Source organism: Anser anser (assembly GCF_964211835.1).
Source record: "Anser anser genome assembly, chromosome: 15".
Lineage (NCBI taxonomy): Eukaryota > Metazoa > Chordata > Aves > Anseriformes > Anatidae > Anser > Anser anser.
In genome coordinates, this window is record NC_139736.1 from 3239809 (window position 1) to 3260768 (window position 20960).

General features: G+C 57.4%; 3 protein-coding genes across 12 annotated transcripts in view; 2 read left to right on the plus strand and 1 right to left on the minus strand.

Moving 5' to 3' along the window:
* The window catches only part of PEMT (phosphatidylethanolamine N-methyltransferase), a 39997-nt gene extending 36582 nt beyond the window's left edge, over positions 1 to 3415 (plus strand). For 5 of the 9 annotated variants that reach the window (XM_083799598.1, XM_083799600.1, XM_083799596.1 and 2 more), the window contains 3 exons: positions 437 to 511; positions 1146 to 1206; positions 1948 to 3415. In XM_083799598.1, coding sequence (XP_083655724.1) covers positions 437 to 511; positions 1146 to 1200 — 130 coding nt within the window. In that variant the 3' untranslated portion in view covers positions 1201 to 1206; positions 1948 to 3415. The remainder of the gene's footprint in view (positions 1 to 436; positions 512 to 1145; positions 1207 to 1947) is intronic. The other 4 variants (XM_083799605.1, XM_083799597.1, XM_083799599.1 and 1 more) reach the window with 1 other exon arrangement.
* A 7889-nt stretch (positions 3416 to 11304) lies between these two features.
* Positions 11305 to 13356, plus strand: RASD1 (ras related dexamethasone induced 1). 2 transcript variants are annotated; one of them, XM_083799727.1, is made up of 2 exons: positions 11305 to 11739; positions 12080 to 13356. In XM_083799727.1, the coding sequence occupies exons 1-2, from the start codon at positions 11454 to 11456 to the stop codon at positions 12967 to 12969; spliced, it is 1176 nt and encodes a 391-aa protein (XP_083655853.1). In that variant the 5' UTR covers positions 11305 to 11453; the 3' UTR covers positions 12970 to 13356. The 2 variants fall into 2 exon arrangements, with proteins under 2 accessions (XP_083655853.1, XP_083655852.1); XM_083799726.1 differs by having other exon boundaries at positions 11308 to 11739; positions 12009 to 13356.
* Positions 13357 to 15293: 1937 nt separating this feature from the next.
* On the minus strand, positions 15294 to 19397 carry MED9 (mediator complex subunit 9). Its single transcript, XM_083799728.1, has 2 exons — positions 19205 to 19397; positions 15294 to 16127 (listed from the first exon to the last, which is right to left on the minus strand). The coding sequence occupies exons 1-2, from the start codon at positions 19351 to 19353 to the stop codon at positions 15911 to 15913; spliced, it is 366 nt and encodes a 121-aa protein (XP_083655854.1). The 5' UTR covers positions 19354 to 19397; the 3' UTR covers positions 15294 to 15910.
* Positions 19398 to 20960: the final 1563 nt, after the last annotated feature.

Here is a 20960-nt window from a genome sequence, read left to right on the forward strand (position 1 = left end):
GGTGCCATGCACTGCTCTGCCTGCCAGGTGTCTCCTGCACCCCGGGTGGCCCGTATTTCTGGGCACATCAGGCATCTCCCTTGCAGCGGGCTGGCTCGGCGCCACGGCCGTACGTAAGCAGCTGCTCAGCTATTAAACAGCCTCCTAATCTCAGGACTTAGCATCAAAGCAGGAGCTCTCTTAACGGAGACGTGCGGGGATCAGACTTAAAAGAAGTTGCCGGAGTAGGCTGGGGAAGAGGCTTTGCCAAGTAACATCTGTCTAAGACAGTTAACATTAAGTACAAAAAAAAAACCAAAACCACCACCTTTTGTTCACTTCTGTTTAATGAGCGAGCGAGTGCTCTCATGGAGCCTAATGTCTCATTTCACTTTCTAAAACAGGTCTTGCATAAGCCCATGTACTCACCTGATCTTCTCCTTCTCTTTCAAAACAGGCATGCAAGCCCAGCTGGCCTTTTGCTGACAGCTGTAGTGGCAATTTCCTACACAATTGCAGTGCTCTATGAGGGGTGAGTAGCTCTGCAAAAGTGGAGAGCTTCTAATTATTTCTACCAGCTTTAGCTCCCAAGGTTTCGGGGAACTGCAGAAGCAGAGATGTTTTCTTTCCAATTCATTCGGCGGGGAAGAAGGAAAACAGAGGATTGTTTTCCAGTTGTTTTGATAATGGGCAGATTCCTTTCTGAAACTATGTGCTGAGTTCTAGGAACATTTGCGCGTTTGTTTATTTTTATCAAAACGAGATTTTTCTCGTTTGGATGCGTGATTCTGTCTACACAAAAGCACTAAGGAAGGCAGGACGAGGACTCATTGTGGCATCTGAAGAGACCCTACAGGAAGAATTTGCGTTTTGGGGTTCCTCGGATGGGCTTCTCTGCTATTTGACGCCACAATAGCCAGGCAGCCCTGGCTGAAGCAGCTCAGAACCATTCCCAGAAGTACTGGTTACGCTTCAGCAGTACAAGGGCTTCTGTCTTTTCAGGGGAGGAGGAGGGTCGGGGGCACAGCTTCTGGGCCCAGAGGCGAGGCAGGAGCAGAGGTCACCCCAGAGCTCCCAGCGCTCTTCATTTCACCTTCCCCCCTTCTCTTGCCCCTCTCTTGTGTCTCTGCCCCCTCTCTCCCCACATTCCCGTCCCCCAACCACAGGCCTTTCACAGAAGAAATCTACCGGCGGAAACAGAAGGGAGCAAAGAACAAGTAACGCCGGGTACGTTTGCCGATCACACGTGTTCTGTTCAGTGAGTGGGGCTCCGGAGGGGCTGCTCTGCCGGGTGCCCCCACCTCCGGGCGCTCTGGATGGGGACAGGAGCGCTGCCCACCTGCCCAGCCCTGCCTCCCCTACTCCCCAGAGCCCTTCCTGCGCTTCTCAGAAGCGTTGAGCCTCAAACCTCCGCACAAACCCGTGTGGGAGGGCTTCACGCGGCAGCCTTTGTGTCCGCCTCCTGGCACCCGACCAGCAGCCCCCAAACTGTTTTGATCACATACTTGGGAGTCAGCGCAAGGGAAAACTGCTGGGGAGTTTTGAGGCTCCAGGCTTGATCTAAACCAGGCGGAAAAAAAGCAGCTACAGGCCATGGCAGGTGCTCCAGCGAGTGGCCAGGGTGTTGCACGGGGACGTGTGTGCCCTGCAGCACTGCAGGGAAATTGGGCATCCTTGCTCTGTGCCACGGCTGGGCGCATTTCTGCAGGTGTGGTCACACCAGCTCACTGCAGAAACCCAGCCCTGGCTCGTTTGTTGAGCCAAAGGCTTCTGCAAAATCGTGGGCCTGCCGCATGCACACGTTACTGGCCAGGCTCCTTTCCCTGGGGTTGAATATCACGCTGGAATCCTCCCTTACCTCTGCCTGCTGGCGGTTTGAGAGCTTAGCCGCTTAGCCTCTGCCCCAGCAAGGCTGCTGCAGCACCAGCGATGTCCTTAACAGCCTCTTGTCTCTCTGCCTTTTTTAAGCAGTGTCTTGGATACCTCGGCGCAGCGTGCCTTTGCGCTCTCCACGCTGTCCGATTTGCCCACTTTTCCTACCGAGATGTATCCTACTAATTAGCCCAGCAACCCCTAATGAGCCAACTGACCACCCTGCAGTATTGGAAGCAATCAGAGGAACAGTACGAGCACCTCCTTGCTCAGCCCGTGGGAGCTGGAGAGTCCTGTTCCAAGGTCCCCAGGGCCTCCCGACCTCTCCTCCCGCACCAGTTATCGAAGATCTGCAGGGTACAAAGCAACCCAGCTCCAGCTCCAGACCCGAGGGCGAGCAGAAGAGCGATGGAGGCACCGGGGGCCTTTTGTGAGCGAGCTCTGAGCACGCAGGAGCGCCGGCTGCAGCTGATCCTCTGTGCAGAAGGCACTGGAAGCAGGCTGCTCAGGACGGCGATGCCAGCGGGCAGCCACTCGGTGCTTTTCGGGCAGCTCGCTTCATCTGGTCGCTCGCTCTGCAGGCTGACACCTAGGAGGGGCTGATCCTCCGTAGCCCCCGCAGCACCTTTGCAAGCAGACGCTGCCGAAGAGGCACGGCTTGGTGCCCCTGGGGCTCTCAAACACTGCCAGGTGAGGAAGAGGGGCAACTGCTGCAAAGCCAACACCAAACCCCTCTTTTCCGGAGCAGTGAAACCTCCCCGTCCACAAGTGCTGCTTGCGAAGGGGACTGCAGAGCACGGAGATGTGAACACACTACCTAAACCACTGCCTGGGGACGGCAGAGGGATGGCAGCTGTCCCGTGGGGAAGTGCCAGCGTGGAGAAACCAAGCTGGTAGCAGAGAAGACCAAAGGGAAGAGTCAGTTCCCATCGGGTATCCGCAGAAGGAGCGGACCTGTCCCTGGCCATCCCGGTGCCCCAGCCCTCTGCACCCCAGGGATAAACCCCGTCCATCCCCTGCTTTGCCCCAGGGTCCTGCCCCCCTTCCCCACCACCCAGTGCCTTCCAGCTGTTCTTCACTGCCTTGCAGGGGCGGGAGGGAGGGAGGGAAGGGGCTCTGCCCCTCCGCCCCCGTGAGATGGGACCAAATACAGCCTGGGCTCGCCCCGAGCCCGCTGCTGGATCCGGCCCTGAACGGGAAGGTCCCAGGGCTGAGGCTCCAGCCCCACACTCAATGTTTACAGATTCCCAGAACAGTATGAGAAATAAGCTGTAAATGACCAAAAAAAAAAAAAAAAAAAGCAAAAAAGCAGCGTAAAGCTCCCGGGAGAGGACGGTGGCGCGGGGAAGGGGGCTGCAGGCTCCCACGGGGCGCTGGGGACAGGGGCTGTGGGACTGGTCCCGGTCCCGTCGTGACACGGTGCCTCGTCCCCACATCGCGCCGTCCCCCCCGGAGAGGGTCCTCGCTTCTCTCAAAACGGTCCGATTCCCTCTTGCTTGTGCATGGTTGTAATTCACCCTTCCGGCATCGCTCAACGGGAATTAAAAGTGTCGGTTTCTTTTCAGACCAGCCTCGGTTTCTTTTTTTCCTGCGCTCACGGACACCGTGTCTGTGCCTCACCGCTTCAGAGCCATTGCACAAGGATTATTTTATTTTATTTCTGTCTCAGCGACCTTCCTCTTGAAGACTTGGGTATAGTATTTTATTTTTAGCGAAGTTTCCACATCCCCTCCGTGGTTAATGTTTATAGACAGAGGCTCAAACAGCCCAGTGCCCATAGCAACCAGCGAGGAGAGGATGCGTTGCATTATTCAGACAATTTGTGTCAGAGCTGCCAGTCCTGGCTCAGAGTCACTGATGTAAATAAATTCAGATTTGGTGATAGGTGAAATCAGTATTTGCCAAAGAGGCATGTGCTCGTTAGGGGAGGATTACTCTAACGAGATCACAGCGAGGGCTGTGTTTGTGCTGTCTCGTGCCGGTCTGGGGAGCGCGTATGCCTGTCCCTGTCCCCGCCGCGAGGCTGGAGGGACCCCACTCGCACAGCTCCTGTCCCCAGACAGGATCAGGTCCCCAGGTGGGTCTGTCACCCTACACCCCGGTGATGCGGCCGCTTTCCTCGCAAGCTTGTGCCATCCCGAAAGCACAGGGGCTTGGAGCTGTGCTGGGAGCAGTGTCGCAGACCCCGTCCCCGAGTCTGCCACTTCACACCCAGTCCTTCCCGCTCTCATCTCACAAAGCTTTTTGGGGCTGTGCTGGCTCTATCACCCTTTTTAGGGGCTCTTCCCGCAGCAGCTGGTGGGGGTGAGCGCGTCCCGTGTCTGCAGACGTGGCTCTGCCTGCTGGGAAGCTGGGATTTGGCGTTTCGGAGGCGCCTGCTCCATTCCCTAAAGCAAAACCAAGGAACTTAACGGTGATGTTCAGACCCACCTACACACCCCAAGCCTGCCTCTCTGCCGTGTTTGGGGGGGGGTTCTTTCTGTTTGGGACCCGTCCTCGGCGGTGAGCACCGTGCGCCATGCTGCGCCATGGGGAGCAGAGCCCCGAGGAACCATTATTTATTCATGTGTGGTATTTGACGGGGGGAATTAAGGGACTCTCCAGTTATAAGGAAAAAGCTCGGTTCCTCCCCGATTATTGAACGCTTCCACGAACGCAGGCGGTGCGGGTGACACCCGCAGCGTGAGCACAGAGCACTGGGGGGGCTGGGGCTGTTTCCCCCCATCCCATCCCCAGCACCCGGCTGAGGCTGGGCCGGATCCTGCACTAATACAGGGATGGGCTCGTGGCCTCCGAGGCAGGCTGTGAGACTCCTGCTGCTTCCAAAGCTGAGGCCTCAAAGCAGGAAAAAAAAACACCTCCGGGGTTATTTACGTGCTGTGATGGCCCTTTGTGAGCAGCGCAGGGATGAAGCGCCAAGAGGGGTTCTTGTGCGTGGCAGGGACAGATCCAGGGCAGCCCGGCCGTGCATCCCAGCACCTCGGGACTCCAGGCATCCTCCCAGCTCCCCAGGGCACGGCCCCGCTGGCCGGGGCTCCCTGACCCCAAGGACAAGCCGTGCTGCAGCCCCGGTGCCGGCAGGGGCAGGTCGCCCCCCCGGCTCCACAGGAGCACCGCGACGCCACGCGGGGTCCCTGCGAAGGTGGGCCGGGGATCGTTCCCAACTCCTCGTGTCTTGGAAACGCGGCGCGGGGCTCGCTGGGTTGTTTGAGCTTGGCAGCGGGGTTTGTTTGTAGCCTTGGGCAAAGCAGCGCGCGAGGCTGCGCGCAGATGCGGCAGATAACGCATCCCTCTGTGCTCGGCGCGTTTCTCCAGCGCAAACACCGGGAAAAAGGAGAAATTGGTTAAATGACAACTTCAGCCTGGCAGGGACAGCCAGGTCACCGCGTCCAGCCCCCGGTCACCTTTCGGCAGCAGAGACCCGGCAGCCGCTGTGCCACCGGCACACATCGCCGGGGTTTTTCCCCCGCATGCCTCCCTTGCACGTGCTTCACACGCATGTGAGCGTTTGCTCGTGCTATCGAGGGCATAAAACTGCATGTGATATTTTGGGGGGATCAGGGACCAGCTCCACGCTGTGGGGGTGCTCTGCCCAGGGCTGCTGGGCTGCATGTGGGGGCCGCATCCTGCCGTCCTCTCCTCGAAGGCAGCCGCGGCACCGGCTGGGTGCTGGGGAGAGGCAGGGCCAGGGACGCAGCCCCAAAAGCCCCGCGCTCTGCAGTGACCCCCACCCCTACCCCGTGTTTGCTTTCGTCCAGCAAAGCTGCGCTTCCTTCACCTGGGGGAGGAAAGGCCATCGGCCCGTCCGCGGGGAACGAACACCGTCAGCCAGTAACAGAAAATAAACACACGTCGCAAGCCGGGCGGCGCTTCTCGCATCGGCGGAGCTGGCAGGACGCACGGGGCTGCAGGAGAAGTCACGATCCCTGCGGGGTCCTGCCAGGCCCGGCCCCATGGGGCTTGCTGAGTCTGCAGTCGTGCTGTTTGGGCGGAGAGGGAGGGGACGGGGGAACTGGGGGCTCCGGAGGGTGCTCCTGCACCGATTCCCGACACGGAGGCTGAGCTGTTCAACAGGAGGAGGGACGTGGGTTCGTCTGGCACCAGCAAACGGGTTGGGATTTGGTGCTGAAGCAAAGCCGAGGTTTGGGCACAGCAATGCCCAGCGGTGTGGGGCTTGCAGGAGCCGTTTGGGCACTGACTGCTCCCTCAGGGACCCCTAGTGCAGAGAAGGGGACACGATGAGCCGTGTCCTTACAGGGGAAGGAATAAACCAGGCTCCCCTGTCTCCGCTGCACAGGGAAAGCAGCCCTGGGCTTTAGACTGTCCCAAGGCAGAAATGCAATGGGTAAAGAGCTCTCAAGGAACTCACTCCAGGTGTGAAACCGCCGGTGCTGGATGCTGAACAAAACCCTGGTGGGAGCAGGGCCCACCAAGCCGCGCGGGCGCCTCGCGGCAGCAGGAGCCATGCAGGGAGCTCCTGGGATCCCCTCGGGTCCCTCCGATCCCAGGGCTTGTTTCAAGGCTTCAGGGATGACCCCACAGCACGGAGCAGCAGCAGCCCTCGCACACCATCACCCTGCCCCTCACATCACCCTTCCCGGGCTGTTAACAGCGTCCAGATTGCCCCTGCCCCATCCCACCTCCACTGGGGGGGCTTTACGCACGTAGCTCCCTCCGTGTGCCAGAGGACAAGTTGCGAGGCTGTTTTCTTTAATTAGCACACCAAAAAGCTGCCCTGGGGCAGCCTGCGGAGCTGTCCAAGCTGTGAGCATCATCCTGGGGTCTTATTTCCAAAAGCAAAAAGGAAAGCAGAGGAATGTGCTTCTTTTTCCATGGCGCTTTTTGTTCGCAGGACAGTTGTTTACCCAGGGCGGCTCGTTGGGGCTCAGCTGCTCGCCTGCCCCGGGCTGAACCCGGCTGCGCCCGCTCCGTCCCTGCCTGCAGCCGGGACAGAGGTGACCCCCGGTGGGTTTTGGGGCAGCGGGGGCACGTGTGGGACCAGGACACCAAAAACCTGCGGGCTCTGTGCCCACCGCACCAGCTGCACGTCCCTCTGCCAGCTCGAGCCCATCTCCGACCGCTGCCACCTCTCAGGCTCCGCTCTCTTCCGAAGGCCTTTTATTTTTGCCCCAGAGCCCTGGCAGCTGCTGCAATTCCCATGGGAACCCCCCCGAAATCTGTAGCGATGCATCCGCTGGGGTCATCGAGCCCCCCTCTCCCCCGTGCCCTATATTCCAGGCCCGTAGCTGCCTGGGTCCAGTTACCGGTGACATTTCTCTCTAAGCCCCGGCATCCTCAGATCCGCGCCGAGATCCGGGCGTCGAGCTGCAGCCGTGGGTTTTGGTGAGTTTGTCGCACAAAATCCCTCCTGGGTGGCTTTCCATCAACGTCAGGAAGCAGGGCTGATAACCGTAACCAGACACGATTCCCAAGGGCAAAAAAATTAAAGGATGGGAGCAGGGGAGCGATGCAGACGGTCAGGGGAGCACGGCACAGCCAAAGCTGCCCCGTGCACACGAGGCTGTGGCGTGCGGCCGTGCCTCCCATGGAGCTCTCGCCCAGGTGACGGAAGGAATTGGGGACTGGAGACGTGTCTCCAGCTTTCAATTTCTCTGTTAATCATATTCCCCCAAAAAAAAAGGAATTGGGAGCCGTGAAAGCCATGGCGAAAGAAGCAGGGGGTGGGGGAAGGAAACAAACGAAAGCAGCACCCGGCGCCCTGCGACAGGGCGGCCCACCTCTGCACCGCGTCTCATCTGGGAAAAATTATACATTGTGAATTACGGGCTGCTTTTGAGAAGCCTTAAAGGAGATTTAATAAAATGAGACAAGCTAATAATATAGGGAATTAATAGCCACCCTGGATTCTGCGTCTTGATTTAATCAGATGCTTTTCCCCAGGGGGACAAGCAAAAGCGAGAGCTAAGCCCTCCCTTCCCTTCCCTCCCCAGCTGCTCCCCTCGCCTCCTCGCTCCGTCCCAGGGGAGCAGCAGGGCAGGAGCTGGAGCCCCGCGCGGCCCCGCTGGTCTCCTGCAGCTGCTGGGAAGTGCTCAGCCCACGGCGGTTATTTCTGAGCGAGCCGAGGGCCAGGGAGCTGGGAAAACAGGGAGATGGTCCCGGTCTGGGGAACAGGTCCCTGTCCTGGGAGGGGAAAGCAGGAATTTGGGAGCCAGGAGCGCTGGGCCGGGGGGTGCAAAGCCCTGATGCAGACACTGGGAGTCCTGCTGGCCAAGATAAGGAGCTCCTGTCAGATCTGCTCTGCTCTGCAGCCCAGGAGGGGTCTGGGGTGCTGGATGTGCCGGGGGAAAGGCACAAACGGGCTGTCCTGTTCTGGGCTCTTGCCTCCCGTGGACCCCGCGGATCCAGCACAGCCCCGGGGCGAGGCCACCCCCAGCTCCATGTGCTGATGTAATTGTCCTTTCCCGAGCATCCCTCCAGGTCGCCTCTTCCTGGGCTTGGCTGCGCGCTGCGCGCTGATGCTTTCTGGTACATTTTGCTTCCTACATGTCTGCAGAGGCTGGTGCTGCCCTGAACTCTGTTTTCCTGCTTGCACAGTCTGTCCGAGAGGGGCCCTGGGGAGATGCTTGTTCTGTCGCTGGGATGTTTGTGCGACTTTCGGGGAATTTCCTCTCCTCGGTGACTTGCTCGTGGCTGTGGGGTGGGTTTTGTTCATCGGCAGGCAGCTGGAGAACACGGGTGGGTGCAAAAAAAGAAACAGCAAGAAGCTAGGGATTGATCGGTGCTGAAGATGTTCAGTTCCAGAAAAGGTGCCTGTGATCACCGGGTTTCGTGCTCAGCAGCCTGCCCCAGGCTCTGGCTGTACTGAGCAGCCGTGTGAGCAAGCAGGGAGCCTCCTGCATCCTGCAGAAGCAGGCAAGAAGCTGGCACCCCACAAGCGGCGGGGTCAAACCATGTAGGTTGTACAGCAGCTGCAGGGGGAAATGCTGTTTTACCTGCCCCTGCGTAGGGCTGGGGCTGTTTGCAGTCAGGTCAGAAATAGGTGGTGATTTTTAACGGGCAGAGCCGTGGGAAGGCTCTGCCTTGCAGCGAGCTGGCTCCGTTATCATCCATCAAAGGCAGCTGGCTCCTGGCAAATGTGCTCTGCTTCCAGCAGCAGACAAATTTCGAGATGATCCTGGGGGACGGAGACTAATGCCTCGTAATGCTCCTCTCCTTGGGCTCTGCGTGACTCTGCAGGAGCCTCCGGTGGTGCGGACGGTGCCCACGTCCTCTGCTGACGGATGAAGCCCTGCGGGGCCCATCCAGCCCCAGGGTCCCATTCCTTGCACCCGGGGGTCCCCACTGAGCAGCCCCCTTCGTGCCCCCTGCCCCAGCCCGTGCAGCCGCGCCTCTGCTGTCTCCAAAGAGCCTTTTGGAGCAAGCAAATGGATTTTCCATTTGCTGAAGCCTGCTAACCTAAGAGGAGGTTCGAGCAGGCTATTTTTACTGACTCCTAGCACTATTAATAGTTGTACGGTTAACAATAAACTCCAATCAAGGTATTTGATTTGTCTGTCCCCCAGAGGTACGTACTTCCTATTCCTCCTGTTGTTTTCCTTCAACTGCTTCAATTAAATGATCTTTTTGTTATTTGGGGGTGATACATTTGTGCTTTAGAAGCGGCTGTTAAGCCTCTGTGCTGTCTCACGCACAGATCGATAAGCACGAGAACCCATCCCGCTCTCCCTCCCCGACGTCTCCTTGCGGCTTCTGCTGCGGGGCCGGCGGTGGTGGGGCTGCCAGGGGCTGTACCTGCTCCTTCCTCCCACCCCGCGGGCACCTGCAGCTCCCCTGCGTTTCTCTGGAGCGCTAAAAATCAACGTCCGGGTGTGAGAACACCCTCAGAGGAGCCGGCAAAGCTCAGCAGCATCCATTTCCGAAGCAGTGCCGGTGAAACGCCCCGTGCCCCGTAAATCCCCTTCTTCTACCCCGGGGTCCCTTGCGGTGCTGTAGGTGAGGTCCCTGCTATTCCGAACCACGCTTAAGCATCAAATTTTGCTTTTTTCTTTTACTCCTGGACCCTCAGAGGTGCTTTGAGTCGAAGTTTCTCATCAGCTTGCTGCCAGCTCGGCTTTCCCTGCGTCCCACCTCCCGTTCACCCATCGCGCCGAGCTCTCCGCGCAGCAGAGGGGCTCCGGCGAGCCCCGGCCGCCCCAAGCCCACCCTCGCCCCCCTGCCACCATCCTTTCCTCCCCCTCCCCGGCCGTGCCCCGGGCCCAGCAGCCCCGGCCCTGCCCGGCCGCTGCCGCCTGCGCTGCCCGGGCCGGCGGCGGGGCCCTCGGCCGCGCTCTAGTGGGGGCAGCCGGGGCTGCAGGCGGCTGGGGCTGGGGGTGGGGTGGGGAGGGGATGGGGAGGGGATGGGGATGGGGTCGGGATGGGGTAGGGATGGGGATGGGGTCGGGATGGGGATGGGGAGGGGATGGGGATGGGGAGGGGATGGGGATGGGGTCGGGATGGGGATGGGGTCGGGATGGGGTAGGGATGGGGATGGGGTCGGGATGGGGTAGGGATGGGGATGGGGATGGGATGGGGATGGGGTCGGGATGGGGTAGGGATGGGGATGGGGTCGGGATGGGGTCGGGATGGGGAGGGGATGGGGATGGGGTCGGGATGGGGAGGGGATGGGGATGGGGTCGGGATGGGGTCGGGATGGGGATGGGGTCGGGATGGGGTAGGGATGGGGATGGGGTCGGGATGGGGATGGGGTCGGGATGGAGATGGGAATGGGATAGGGATGGCAATGGGGTAGGGATGGGGATGGGGATGGGGTAGGGCTGGGGAAGGGGCTGGGATTGGGATGGGGCTAGGGGCAGGCTGGGGATGGGATTGTCTTGGGGATGGAGATGGGAATGGGGTAGGGCTGGGGTCGTGTTGGGGTTGGAGAGGGGGTAGGGATGAGGCTGGAGATGGGGCTGTGTTAGGGCTGGTGATGGGGCTGGGGTCAGGATGGGGCTGGGGTCGGAATGGGGCTGGGACTGGGGTCGTCTTGGGAGTGGGGCAGGGGCTGGGGTAGGGCTGGGGATGAGGATGGGGTCGTGCTGGGGCTGGGGTCGGGCTGGGGCTGGGGTCGGATTGGGGTTTCCCCACAAAGCCCGACCCAAAACCCCTCCTTCCCGGGGCTGCAGCCCCCGGCGGGCCACCACCTCCCCTGTCCCCCCGCACCCCAAAAGCGCCCCAATCCCAGCGGGACTTTGAGATCCCTTTGGGACTCGCCCCGCGTTGCGGGGGGGGAGTCTCCATCTGCTGCACAGGGACCCGGGGAAGGGGAAGGGGGGGGTCGCGATGCGGCTCCCCGGCTCCCGCAGCATCCCGGCCGGGGCAGCACCGGGAGCGGGGAAGGGGGGGGGGGACGGGGAAGGGGGGGGACGGACGGGGCCGGCGCTGACTCAGCCGCCGCCGCCCCGGGCCGTGACGCGCCGAGGGGCGGTCGCTGCCACCTCCATATAACGCGGCGGCGGAGCCCGTGCGGAGCTCACAGCGGCCCTTTCCTGCCAGGGGGGAGAGGTGCTGAGCAGCCGGGCACCCCTTCGCCTTCCTCCTCTTTCCTCCTCCTCTTCCTCGTCGTCGTCCTCCCGGCGCCAGCCGCGCCTTCGCCGGCTTCGATGAAACTGGCAGCGATGATCAAGAAGATGTGTCCCAGCGAGGCCGAGCTGAGCATCCCCGCCAAGAACTGCTACCGCATGGTCATCCTGGGCTCCTCCAAGGTGGGCAAGACGGCCATCGTCTCGCGCTTCCTCACCGGCCGCTTCGAGGAGCAGTACACCCCCACCATCGAGGACTTCCACCGCAAGTTCTACAGCATCCGCGGCGAGGTCTACCAGCTCGACATCCTGGACACGTCCGGCAACCACCCCTTCCCGGCCATGCGCCGCCTCTCCATCCTCACAGGTACTTGGCTGGGGAGCGCCGGGAGGAAATGGGGGGGGGGGTTCTTGGTGGATTTGGGGGTTTATTGCTCGCTTTGGGGATGGGTTTTCCAGCCCCGGGAGGAGGGAGGTGGGATTTTGTGGGTGCACGGGGGTGGGTAACTTGGTTTGGTGTAAAGGGGAGTGCTGCCCGGTCCGTCCCTCCCCGGTCTCTGTATGGCTTTCCCTGGGGGGGGTCTCGGTGTGTGTCCCCGTCCCCGCAACCATCTCACGTCCCCGCTTTGTCCCCAGGCGACGTGTTCATCCTCGTGTTCAGCCTGGACAACCGGGACTCCTTTGAGGAGGTGCAGCGCCTGAAGCAGCAAATCCTGGAGACCAAGTCGTGCCTGAAGAACAAAACCAAGGAGAACATAGAGGTGCCCCTGGTCATCTGCGGCAACAAGGGCGACCGGGACTTTTACCGGGAGGTGCAGCCCCGGGAGATCGAGCAGCTGGTGGGGGGAGACCCCAAGAAATGCGCCTACTTCGAGATCTCGGCCAAGAAGAACAGCAGCCTGGACCAGATGTTCCAGGCGCTCTTCGCCATGGCCAAGCTGCCCAGCGAGATGAGCCCCGACCTGCACCGCAAGGTCTCCGTCCAGTACTGCGACATCCTGCACAAGAAGGCGCTGAAAGGCAAGAAGCTGCTCAAAGAGGGCGGCCGGGGCGGCGCGGAGGAGGCGTACGGCATCGTGGCTCCCTTCGCCCGCCGGCCCAGCGTCCACAGCGACCTCATGTACATCCGGGAGAAAGCCATCGGCGGCGGGCACGGCAAGGAGAAGGACCGCTGCGTGATCAGCTAGGAGCCCCCGCAGACGCGGAGGAAGGAAGGAAAGAAGGAAGGAAGGCAGGGAGGGGGAAAGAGGCTCGGTTCCGAAGTGACTTTGGGCAGGCAGGAGGGTGGGCAGGCGCCCACCCGGGCAGAGGGACTTGCTTCTTCCCCAGCCTCCCTCCTCCCGTGGGTCGGCTTTCCTCGGCTCCCACCCCCGGGGCACATTTTGGGAGAGGGGGATGCGGCGGGGGAAGATTTGGAGCGCAGGAGGGGGGGTGCCAGGAGCAGCCTCCTCTGGGGAAGAGAGACGGAGAAAGGGCGGATGGGTGGCGAGGAGGGAGGATGAGCCCGGAGGGCGCAGACCTCGTGTTTCTTTCCCTCCCAAAACGCCCAGCCTTGGGCCAGGGCATCGCTCTCAGGAGGGAGGGCAGAGACCTGTGAGAATCCACTTGGGGCTTTGGGTTTGTTTTTGTTTTGTTTCGTTATTACTTGAGAAGCCGTGCACGGACTCTGGCTCTGTGTCGTGTGTTTGTCTGTGTTTGCAAGACACGTGCAGAAGACACTCCTAAGCTGTTGCAAAGACATTGCAGAGTTACGGCCCCAATGGACCAAAAACTGACTCTTGTTTACATTTGTCTTGTCTGATTTGCAAGATTTGGGGGGCGGGGGGAGTGGGAAGGGTTTTTTTAATGAGAACATAATAGGCACTTTATGTAGGTATTGCTTGTCACTGACATGAACAAAAAATCTTCAAGTGTTTCTACCATGGGTGAAACTTGATGTTTTATTTTTTCTACAAAATAAAAAAAAAAAATCTTTTTCAAATGACACTTGTGGGTCTGCTTTTTTCTCTTTGCCAGTCCCCAAAGCAAAACCAAATCCTGTCAAACCGAGACCCGAGCCCAGCTCCGAGGCGCTAAAAGTCGCCTCTCAACCCAATCCCTTTATTACACCACTTTCCCCGACTCCCAGTGCAAAGGTTTCTGTCTCTGAAAGCAGCCGGTTTCTTGCCACACAGGGTAACGAGGGGCCACGCAAGCTGTTACTCAAGCAGGTCACTGAGCCAGAACTCTTTCCACACTTCACTGGGTACCGCTGATTTGCGATCCTGTCAACTTCATGACACACCGGGCATTGGCATGTCATTCACTGCAGAAACCAAGGAAAATGACATCATTTAATTATAAAGAGCTTATTGTGTTTCATGCCTTTTCCCGGTTAAATAAACACACTTTAATGATGTCAACAGAGACTGATTCATTTGCGCCCTGTCCAGGATATTGTTTTTATTTTGCAACATGAGTAAAGGAAGTACTTTGCTTGAAAGGTCACCTTTGCATCTGATGGTTTTTAATCTCTTGGTAATAGTTAAGTCACAGCAACCATTGCTGGAAGTGAAAGGATAAGGTGAAAGCTCTTTGAAGAGGAGCTCTCGCCAGCTTCAGGTTCTCAGAAGCAGCCTGTTTCTGTTTCAGATCATTTTCAGCAACCCCATTCCGCCCTCAAGTTGCAGAACAGACTTACATTTAATACATTTTAATGAGGAAAAATTCTACTGAAGCCATAAAAGTAAGGTGGGTGAGTGAGATTGCAAACAAAACCTCTTCAGTTTGGTCTAAAACTTGGATTCGAGTTAACAGAGTTAACTTGTTCCTGTATTAAGTGCCAGACATTTCTTTGGAAAACACTTTGTTTCTTCCAGCTCTTCATACGCCCTTGTTTCTCAGGAACAGCAACTGGCAAAAGAAGGGAAACCTCCGTCCAGGCATGAGACACAAGAATTTATTGAACTGGGACAGGCAACGGCTGGAAGAAAGGTAATTTCGGTAATAAAAAGCGTGTACATTGTGCTTTGTTTATCTTGGTGTTCTGCTTTGCTCAGAGTTTACACGCTGGCACCGTCCCAAAGAAATTACTAGTAAAGCAACTCCAGCGGGAACAGAGCAATCTCTAGGCTACAGGTGAGTTGCAACCATCCCAGCTCCCAGCGAGCATAATTACCTGCCTCTTGGCTTAGGGAAGCAAAATCGTACCCAAACAGATCTTGCTTCTCTTCTTTTGAGGGCACGAAGGCTACCGGCCCTCAGATGCTGGTTCTCAACAGATACTGTACTTCCCTGGCTGGTTTTTCACTCCCCCACTGCTGACGCGCACCTTCTTTCAGCGTAACTCGGAGAACCATGAGATTAAAGGTTCCGTCACATATTTGTTAGTCGGTTGAGATGCCGTGCTGCTTACCAGGTTGTCATCCGACACCGTAACCGCTAGCAGCGGGAGGACAGAGGACAGGGAGTTCTGGGATCCATCTGAACACAATGCCGCATTCGAGAGCTTTCCACGAGCCACTGGCAAATGTTCAAGCCACTCAAATATTTGCACTTGTGGGAAGCCCCTGGAGCACTTAAGATACGGAACTGCCCCATCCTGTTGAGCCTGACTTCTGTCACTTACGGAGCAACTAAAAGCTGTTGTCATTTACACCTGCTGGTTTGATTCTGCTTTCCCTTCTTCTGCGTCAGGAGTAAGATGCCCAGCGTACTGCCTACAAGCTGTGCTCCCCCAAGCAGATGTGGGGGACCAACGCACCCAAAGCACGCTGAAATCCACTCCCCTGGCAGCCCGTTTTGCTTTCCCAAGTCACCCCCCTTCCAAAAAAGTGATGTTAAGAGAGAGGAGCTGGGCCCAGGCTACGCACTTGCTCTGTACTGCCCAAGTCCTACCCCTGCTCAGCCCACATGCACTCAGTGAATACACAACGGGGGCAGTTTGGAGTTTCTAAATCTTTACTTGACTCATCTCAGACACAACCACCACTTGTTTAAAAACAGAGAAAGAGAGAGACATACAAAACTGACTGAGAGCAATCGTTCCTCTTTTATACACACAAACTGCAAAGTGCCCCAGAGACCCTTTCCAGCAGCAGGGCCAAACAGCTCGTGCTTCCCTCTTATGCTCCCTTTTGATGTTTGGCTGCTTTTGTCCATTCAGAAGCGAATAAAAAAATGCAGAAAATGCCCCCTTTTTCCTTTTCAGCTTAACCAGCGGGTATTTTGACCTTTAGTGAGGAGAAAACACAATGCCCCCTGCTTGCTTGAATGAAAAAAAAAACAAACTCACACATGGAGAGAAAAACCAGAGATGCATATATAAATGCACACAGTCCTACAGCAGATCAACGTGAAGACACCGCTGTAATCGTCGTATGTGAGGCACACAAGAACTGTTCTGGTTCGGTGTCACATGCCTGTGATCCACAGACACGACTTCAGAGCAATGTGACAAAAAAAGCACGTAAGAAAGAAAAGTAAACTTCTGACACCTTTTTCTCTCTGCTTCAGCCAGGAGAGGTACCCCTGACCCTGCGAGCAGAGCTGCTCCCTTCCTACTCCTTGGGGATTTCAAACATGCAAAGGCTCTTGTACTTCTGCAGCAGTTCGTTTTTGGTCCGGACCTGCTCCCGTAGGTTCTGCAGCTGCTGCTGCTGCTGCTCCGGGCTGACGCTGATGCCGGGCATGGAGCTGATCAGCTTCCTCATCTCCTGGAACTTGTTCTTGAGTTCATTCAGCACCTGGTGAACATCCTGGCTGTCCTTGTCCATGCTGCAGAGGAGAGAAAACAGAGACACTATTCACGCCTGCTTTTGGAAAGGTGCCTTCAGCCCGATGTGGGGATTGCTATTTCCAGTGTAATCAAGGCTTAAACTGGAATTCACTGGGAAACTTTTGCTCCTGGTATCTAGCTACACACACCTAATTCACCTCTGCCAATAAAATAACCACAGATAGATAAACGGACTGGGTAGCCTCTGAGACAAACTGCTTTCCTGGTAATTTCCAGCACACAATGCAGTTACCTTAGGTCCCATTCCACTGGTCAGGAGCTGGTTTAGAGCTTTAAAACATTACCACAAAATAGGCTAAATTCTCACTCTTTATTTTTTTTCGGTATCTCTCTTTAGGGACGGTAAGATTATGCATGTGTGTTGTGTGTAGGCACCTGTGAAAAAAGATCTCAGGCTCGCCTGTGACCTGTTGCTGAAGTAATCCGAAAAATCAATGCAGTCAAACAGCTTGACAGCAGAAAATGGAAATTGTTCCCCAAAGTATCAGAGAGAGTGTCCAATGGCAGAGAAAATGGTACTTTGGAGCTTTAAAACGACTCTCTGGGGATGTATACCTAATAAAAGAGAAGTGACAGCTTATTTTTTAAGAGCAGCACAATTGCTTCTGCAGCCAGCTCTGTGCTTTTCAAGGATCAGTGTTGTCTGAGGCAGCGTCTGCCCTCAAACCCTCATTAGTATCTGCCTCAGCTTTGTTAGCAGCAGCGAGAAGTTTTACGATTCCAGGCAAAAGCAAGTCTGCGCTTCCAGGGCGCCTGCTAATAGCGAAAGCGGGATTCTAACGGCCTTTGAAATCTGGGAGCCCGTTCAATAGCCAGCCCTAAAAATAAACCTCCTTGGCATGACCAGGGCTGAGAGGTGCTTGATTATAACTTTGGGGAATCGTGACATGGCTGAGAGCAAAACTTTTAACCAGATGGTCCTGTTCGTTTCAAAAGCCTGTCGGAACAAAATATTCATTACTCTCTTCTAAATAAAACTGCAGCTGGTACTATAATGTATCCCCATTATGCAGGCATTTACGGTCAGGTCGGCAGTGGAAAAATACAGGCACACACACACGCTGCACGTCTGGGGAAGGATGGGTTGACACTGCCTTTAATCCACGATAGCTGCAGGGTGGCTTTAAAAAGGCCATCCAGGACTCTCCGAGGCTTATTCCCTTACCTACACCTAGAGAATGGATAGTTGTCTGTCCAGGTGGTTGATCCAAGGAATAATTATTTCAGTTTTTGTGTTTGTTTGTTTTTTTTTAATTTTTGGGTGGTTTCCCTGCTGGATCAAGACATTGAAGCGACTCTCTCTTTGAGGGCATGGACAGAGGTGAGAGGAAGAGCAGAGATTCAGCCACCTGCAATAACCCAGGATTAAATGCAATGTCCAGCCACAGCCTGTGCTGAAGGAGCACGTTTAGGACATCCCTTAAAGGACAGAGTTCTTGAAACCCCTCACAGGCTTCCCTAGCTCTCCTTCACTGGTGTCACTCCACCACATCCCACCTGGGGCTCCTGGTTACGCCAGCACAACCGATGAGTGGTAGAGCCATGCGCTGGGACCGCACAAGCAATGCCGTTTGTTTGTACAAGGGTGAAAATAACAGCAAGCCCTGCTTGGGAAAACTTTCTCGGGGACCCAAACGACAGGAAAGAGCACGTGGCCTTGAGTGTAAGCAAATTTACGCGATACATCATCGCTCCTGAACACCGAGTCACCTTGGAGATGAGGTGTCTTCAGGGCTGAGTCAGTGTCAAAACAGCAGGGCTGGGCTCTGAGTCTAGCGGCCGTGTTAAAGGATAATACGTTTGCCATCTGTCAGGGACACGAGGCGACACATCCCACCGCTCGGCTCTGCGGTCCTACACGCCTGCAGCACCGCTCAGCACAGCTACCTCTGCTCACACCGCCCAGGAAAAGCCAGGTGCCAGCCCGGTGGAGGTAGCAGGGTAGTGGGAGTGGGCGGCTGAGCAGGACAGGGCACAGGATATCCAGGGAACTGTCATCTGCGGGTCGCCACGACCTGCTCGGTGACAAATCGCAGGCTGGCAGGTCTCGGCCCAGGGCTCCTGCCCGCTTTGCTTATGCACAGGGATGCAGCTGGCAACGGGCTCAAGCTCCCCGCTGTGGTCTGGGCAGATCACGCAGGGTCAGCCTCAGGGGGAGCTGCAGCACAGTGGGGAAACTGAGGCCGGGGTTTGTGTTCTCACGCCTGCCCTGCATCTGGACTGGTGTGGCAGGGGGTTTTGTCTTTCCTTGCCACGGCTCTCACGGTGCCGTCGTTAAGGGTGAGCCTCTCTCAGCACTCGGATAGGTTTGGTACAAGCGAAACACCAGCAGGAAACAAACCAGCCTCGGTCCCCATACAAGCATGCAGGGAACGGGCAGTTGGTCCCATAACTGGTAACAGGGGAACGTGTGCTTTCCGTGCCCCAGTGAGAGCACAGAGAGGGCCCTGGATGGATGTTCACAGCAGTGCCATGGTCCTGCTGGGAGCTCACCTCTGACGGGGCTGCCCTAGGCCAAAACCACCCCAGTTTTCAGGATCCTTTTGCAAACGCCTTTACCCCTAAAGCACCCATCTCGAACCAGGAAGAGAACGATTCAACCTGTAACGCTGCAGAAGCCATCCTGTTTTTTTACAACACCCCAGGAACGGGCTGCGCTGCTGCTCCGGGACTGCCTGTACTTTCTGAGGCAGTTCCCAGCCAAACGGCGGGGTTATGCAGAGCAATAACCCAGCACGAGCGCGCTGCTCCTGCTCCTGGGTGTTGGCGCCGGGCGGTGCACCTGGGCACCACCTCGGTGACCCAAACAGCGCCCGGGTAGGGGTGTGCCTCAGGGCTTGGGGCTGCGCCAGCTCCTGCCACCCTTCCCAGAGCCCCAGCCAGGAGGCAGAGGGCAGGGGAGATACGCTGGGAGGGGGGGGGGGGTGAGGAGGATCCCTGCAGGGGGGCACCCCGCTGCCCCGCTCCCCACCCGGGGCACTCCCGGCCCGGCGCCCCGCAGGCAAGCCGGGGAAGCTCGGGGAGGCCCGTGCCGAGGCTCGGAGGCCGCCGTTACCATTTGATGATGTCGTGGACGAGCGGCAGGAAGGAGAACTCCTCCTGCGCCGGCGGCGGAGGAGGAGGAGGCGGCTTCTGCTCGGCGGGGGGCTCGGCCGACGGCGGCTCCTCGGCGGGGGCCCGGGCGGCGGCGCCCCCCGAGGCCATGGCGGCCCCCAGCCCGCGGCCGCGGCGCCGCGCAGTGACGGCACGGGGCGGAGCTCGGCCGGGGCTGGGCCGGGGCTCGGGCCTGCGCTGGGGCCAGGGCTCGGCTGGGGCCTGGGGCCGCGGCTGGAGCTTGGGGCTGGAGTTGGGCCGGGGGCCGGGGCCTGGGGCCGAAGCCTGGGGTGTGCGCCAGGGCCTGGGCTTGAGCCTGGGGCCGTGCGCTGGGGCCTGCAGCAAGGCCCCGTGCCCGAGCCTGGATCCGGGCACAGAGTCACAGAGTCACCCAGGTTGGAAGAGACCTCCAAGATCACCTAGTCACAGAATGACAGCAGCTTACATAGTCCAACCTCTGACCTAACACCAACAAGTCGTCCACTAAACCGTACCGCTAAGCTCTACATCTAAACACCATTGAAAGACCTCCAGGGGTGGTGACTCAACCACTTCCCTGGGCAGCCCGTTCTGATGCCTAACAACCCTTTCTGTAAAGAAGTTCTTCCTAATATCCAACCTATGCCAGGGTCTGGGTCTGTTCTCCCAGCGCTACAGCCCGCAGTCCGCACTGATCACCCCGCAGGGACAGCTCCCAGCCCCTCAGCAGATCAGGGGTGTCCCCAGCCTGTGTGCATCCCTGCCTTTCCCGCTGGTCCTTGCGGGAGGAATTGTGTTATTCTGTGTTAAATGAGTAACCATTGCACTCTTCTACCCCAGCAGGGTTTGGTTGTGTCCATAAGATCTCAGCTTTCTGCCGTGTTTTTTCATTAACTGCTGTCCTTAGTTTAACTTTAACCTAACTGAGGACAATGCATCGAGGTGGCTGACGAGCTGTTTTGTAACACAGATAGATGCCTACACAAGAGCTGGCTTTCTGTGTGAGGGAAGAAGCACTGGGTATATCTGTTGGAGGGAAAGAAAAACGTTGGCAGAGAGTTGGGACTTAAAACTGGAGGAATCTGGAGGGACAGAGACAGAAATCTGGTGCCAAGGCTGGGACCTGAGTGAAGCTGGGAGAGGGGAAAGAAATGGGATTCTCGCATGCCTGACCTGCAGGTGAAGGAGGTGGTTGGAGAGGGTGCCCTGCCTGGAAGCCAGGAGGTCGGGGATGGTGCCCCTCAGTACCACGGTCCTCCGAGTTTGCTTCAGCAAACTGCCGCTGCCATGTTTAAACCACTCTATCAATACACAGCGATAATAATGCCAGCCGTAATCACGAGTTTTGCTTCCTGGATTGGCTTTGAGAAAATACATAATTTTTCATTTGAAATAGGCCTCCATGCTCATCAGTTAGTTATAGGCTGAGGATGACTGGGAAGGCAATTTTCTATTTTTTCAAAGCAATTTCTTTCGAAAAGCAAACAGGGGCTATTTATATATCAAATGAGAATGCTGGTAACCATTTGTACACGTGGAGTATTGACTGCTTGCTCTAAATATAGCAGATGCAATTGTTCACTTTGTTCCTACTGTCAGGAATAGATCCCAGCTTGGGCACCGGTGCTGGAATGTGCGAGGAGCCCCGGGGAGCCCAGGACCTGCTGAGCAGATCCCTGTGGGAAGGCTGGTGGGATTTACGGTCCTTGACTGAGCCAAGCAGGAGGTACAGGATGCTG

Coding starts and splice junctions, on each gene's coding strand:
- RASD1 (XM_083799727.1), top strand. CDS start 11,454: ATGAAACTGGCAGCGATGATCAAGAAGATGTGTCCCAGCGAGGCCGAG. Junction 11,740..12,079: donor CCGCCTCTCCATCCTCACAG/GTACTTGGCTGG, acceptor CGCCTGAAGCAG/CAAATCCTGGAGACCAAGTC.
- MED9 (XM_083799728.1), bottom strand. CDS start 19,353: ATGGCCTCGGGGGGCGCCGCCGCCCGGGCCCCCGCCGAGGAGCCGCCG. Junction 16,128..19,204: donor GTCCACGACATCATCAAATG/GTAACGGCGGCC, acceptor TCTCCTCTGCAG/CATGGACAAGGACAGCCAGG.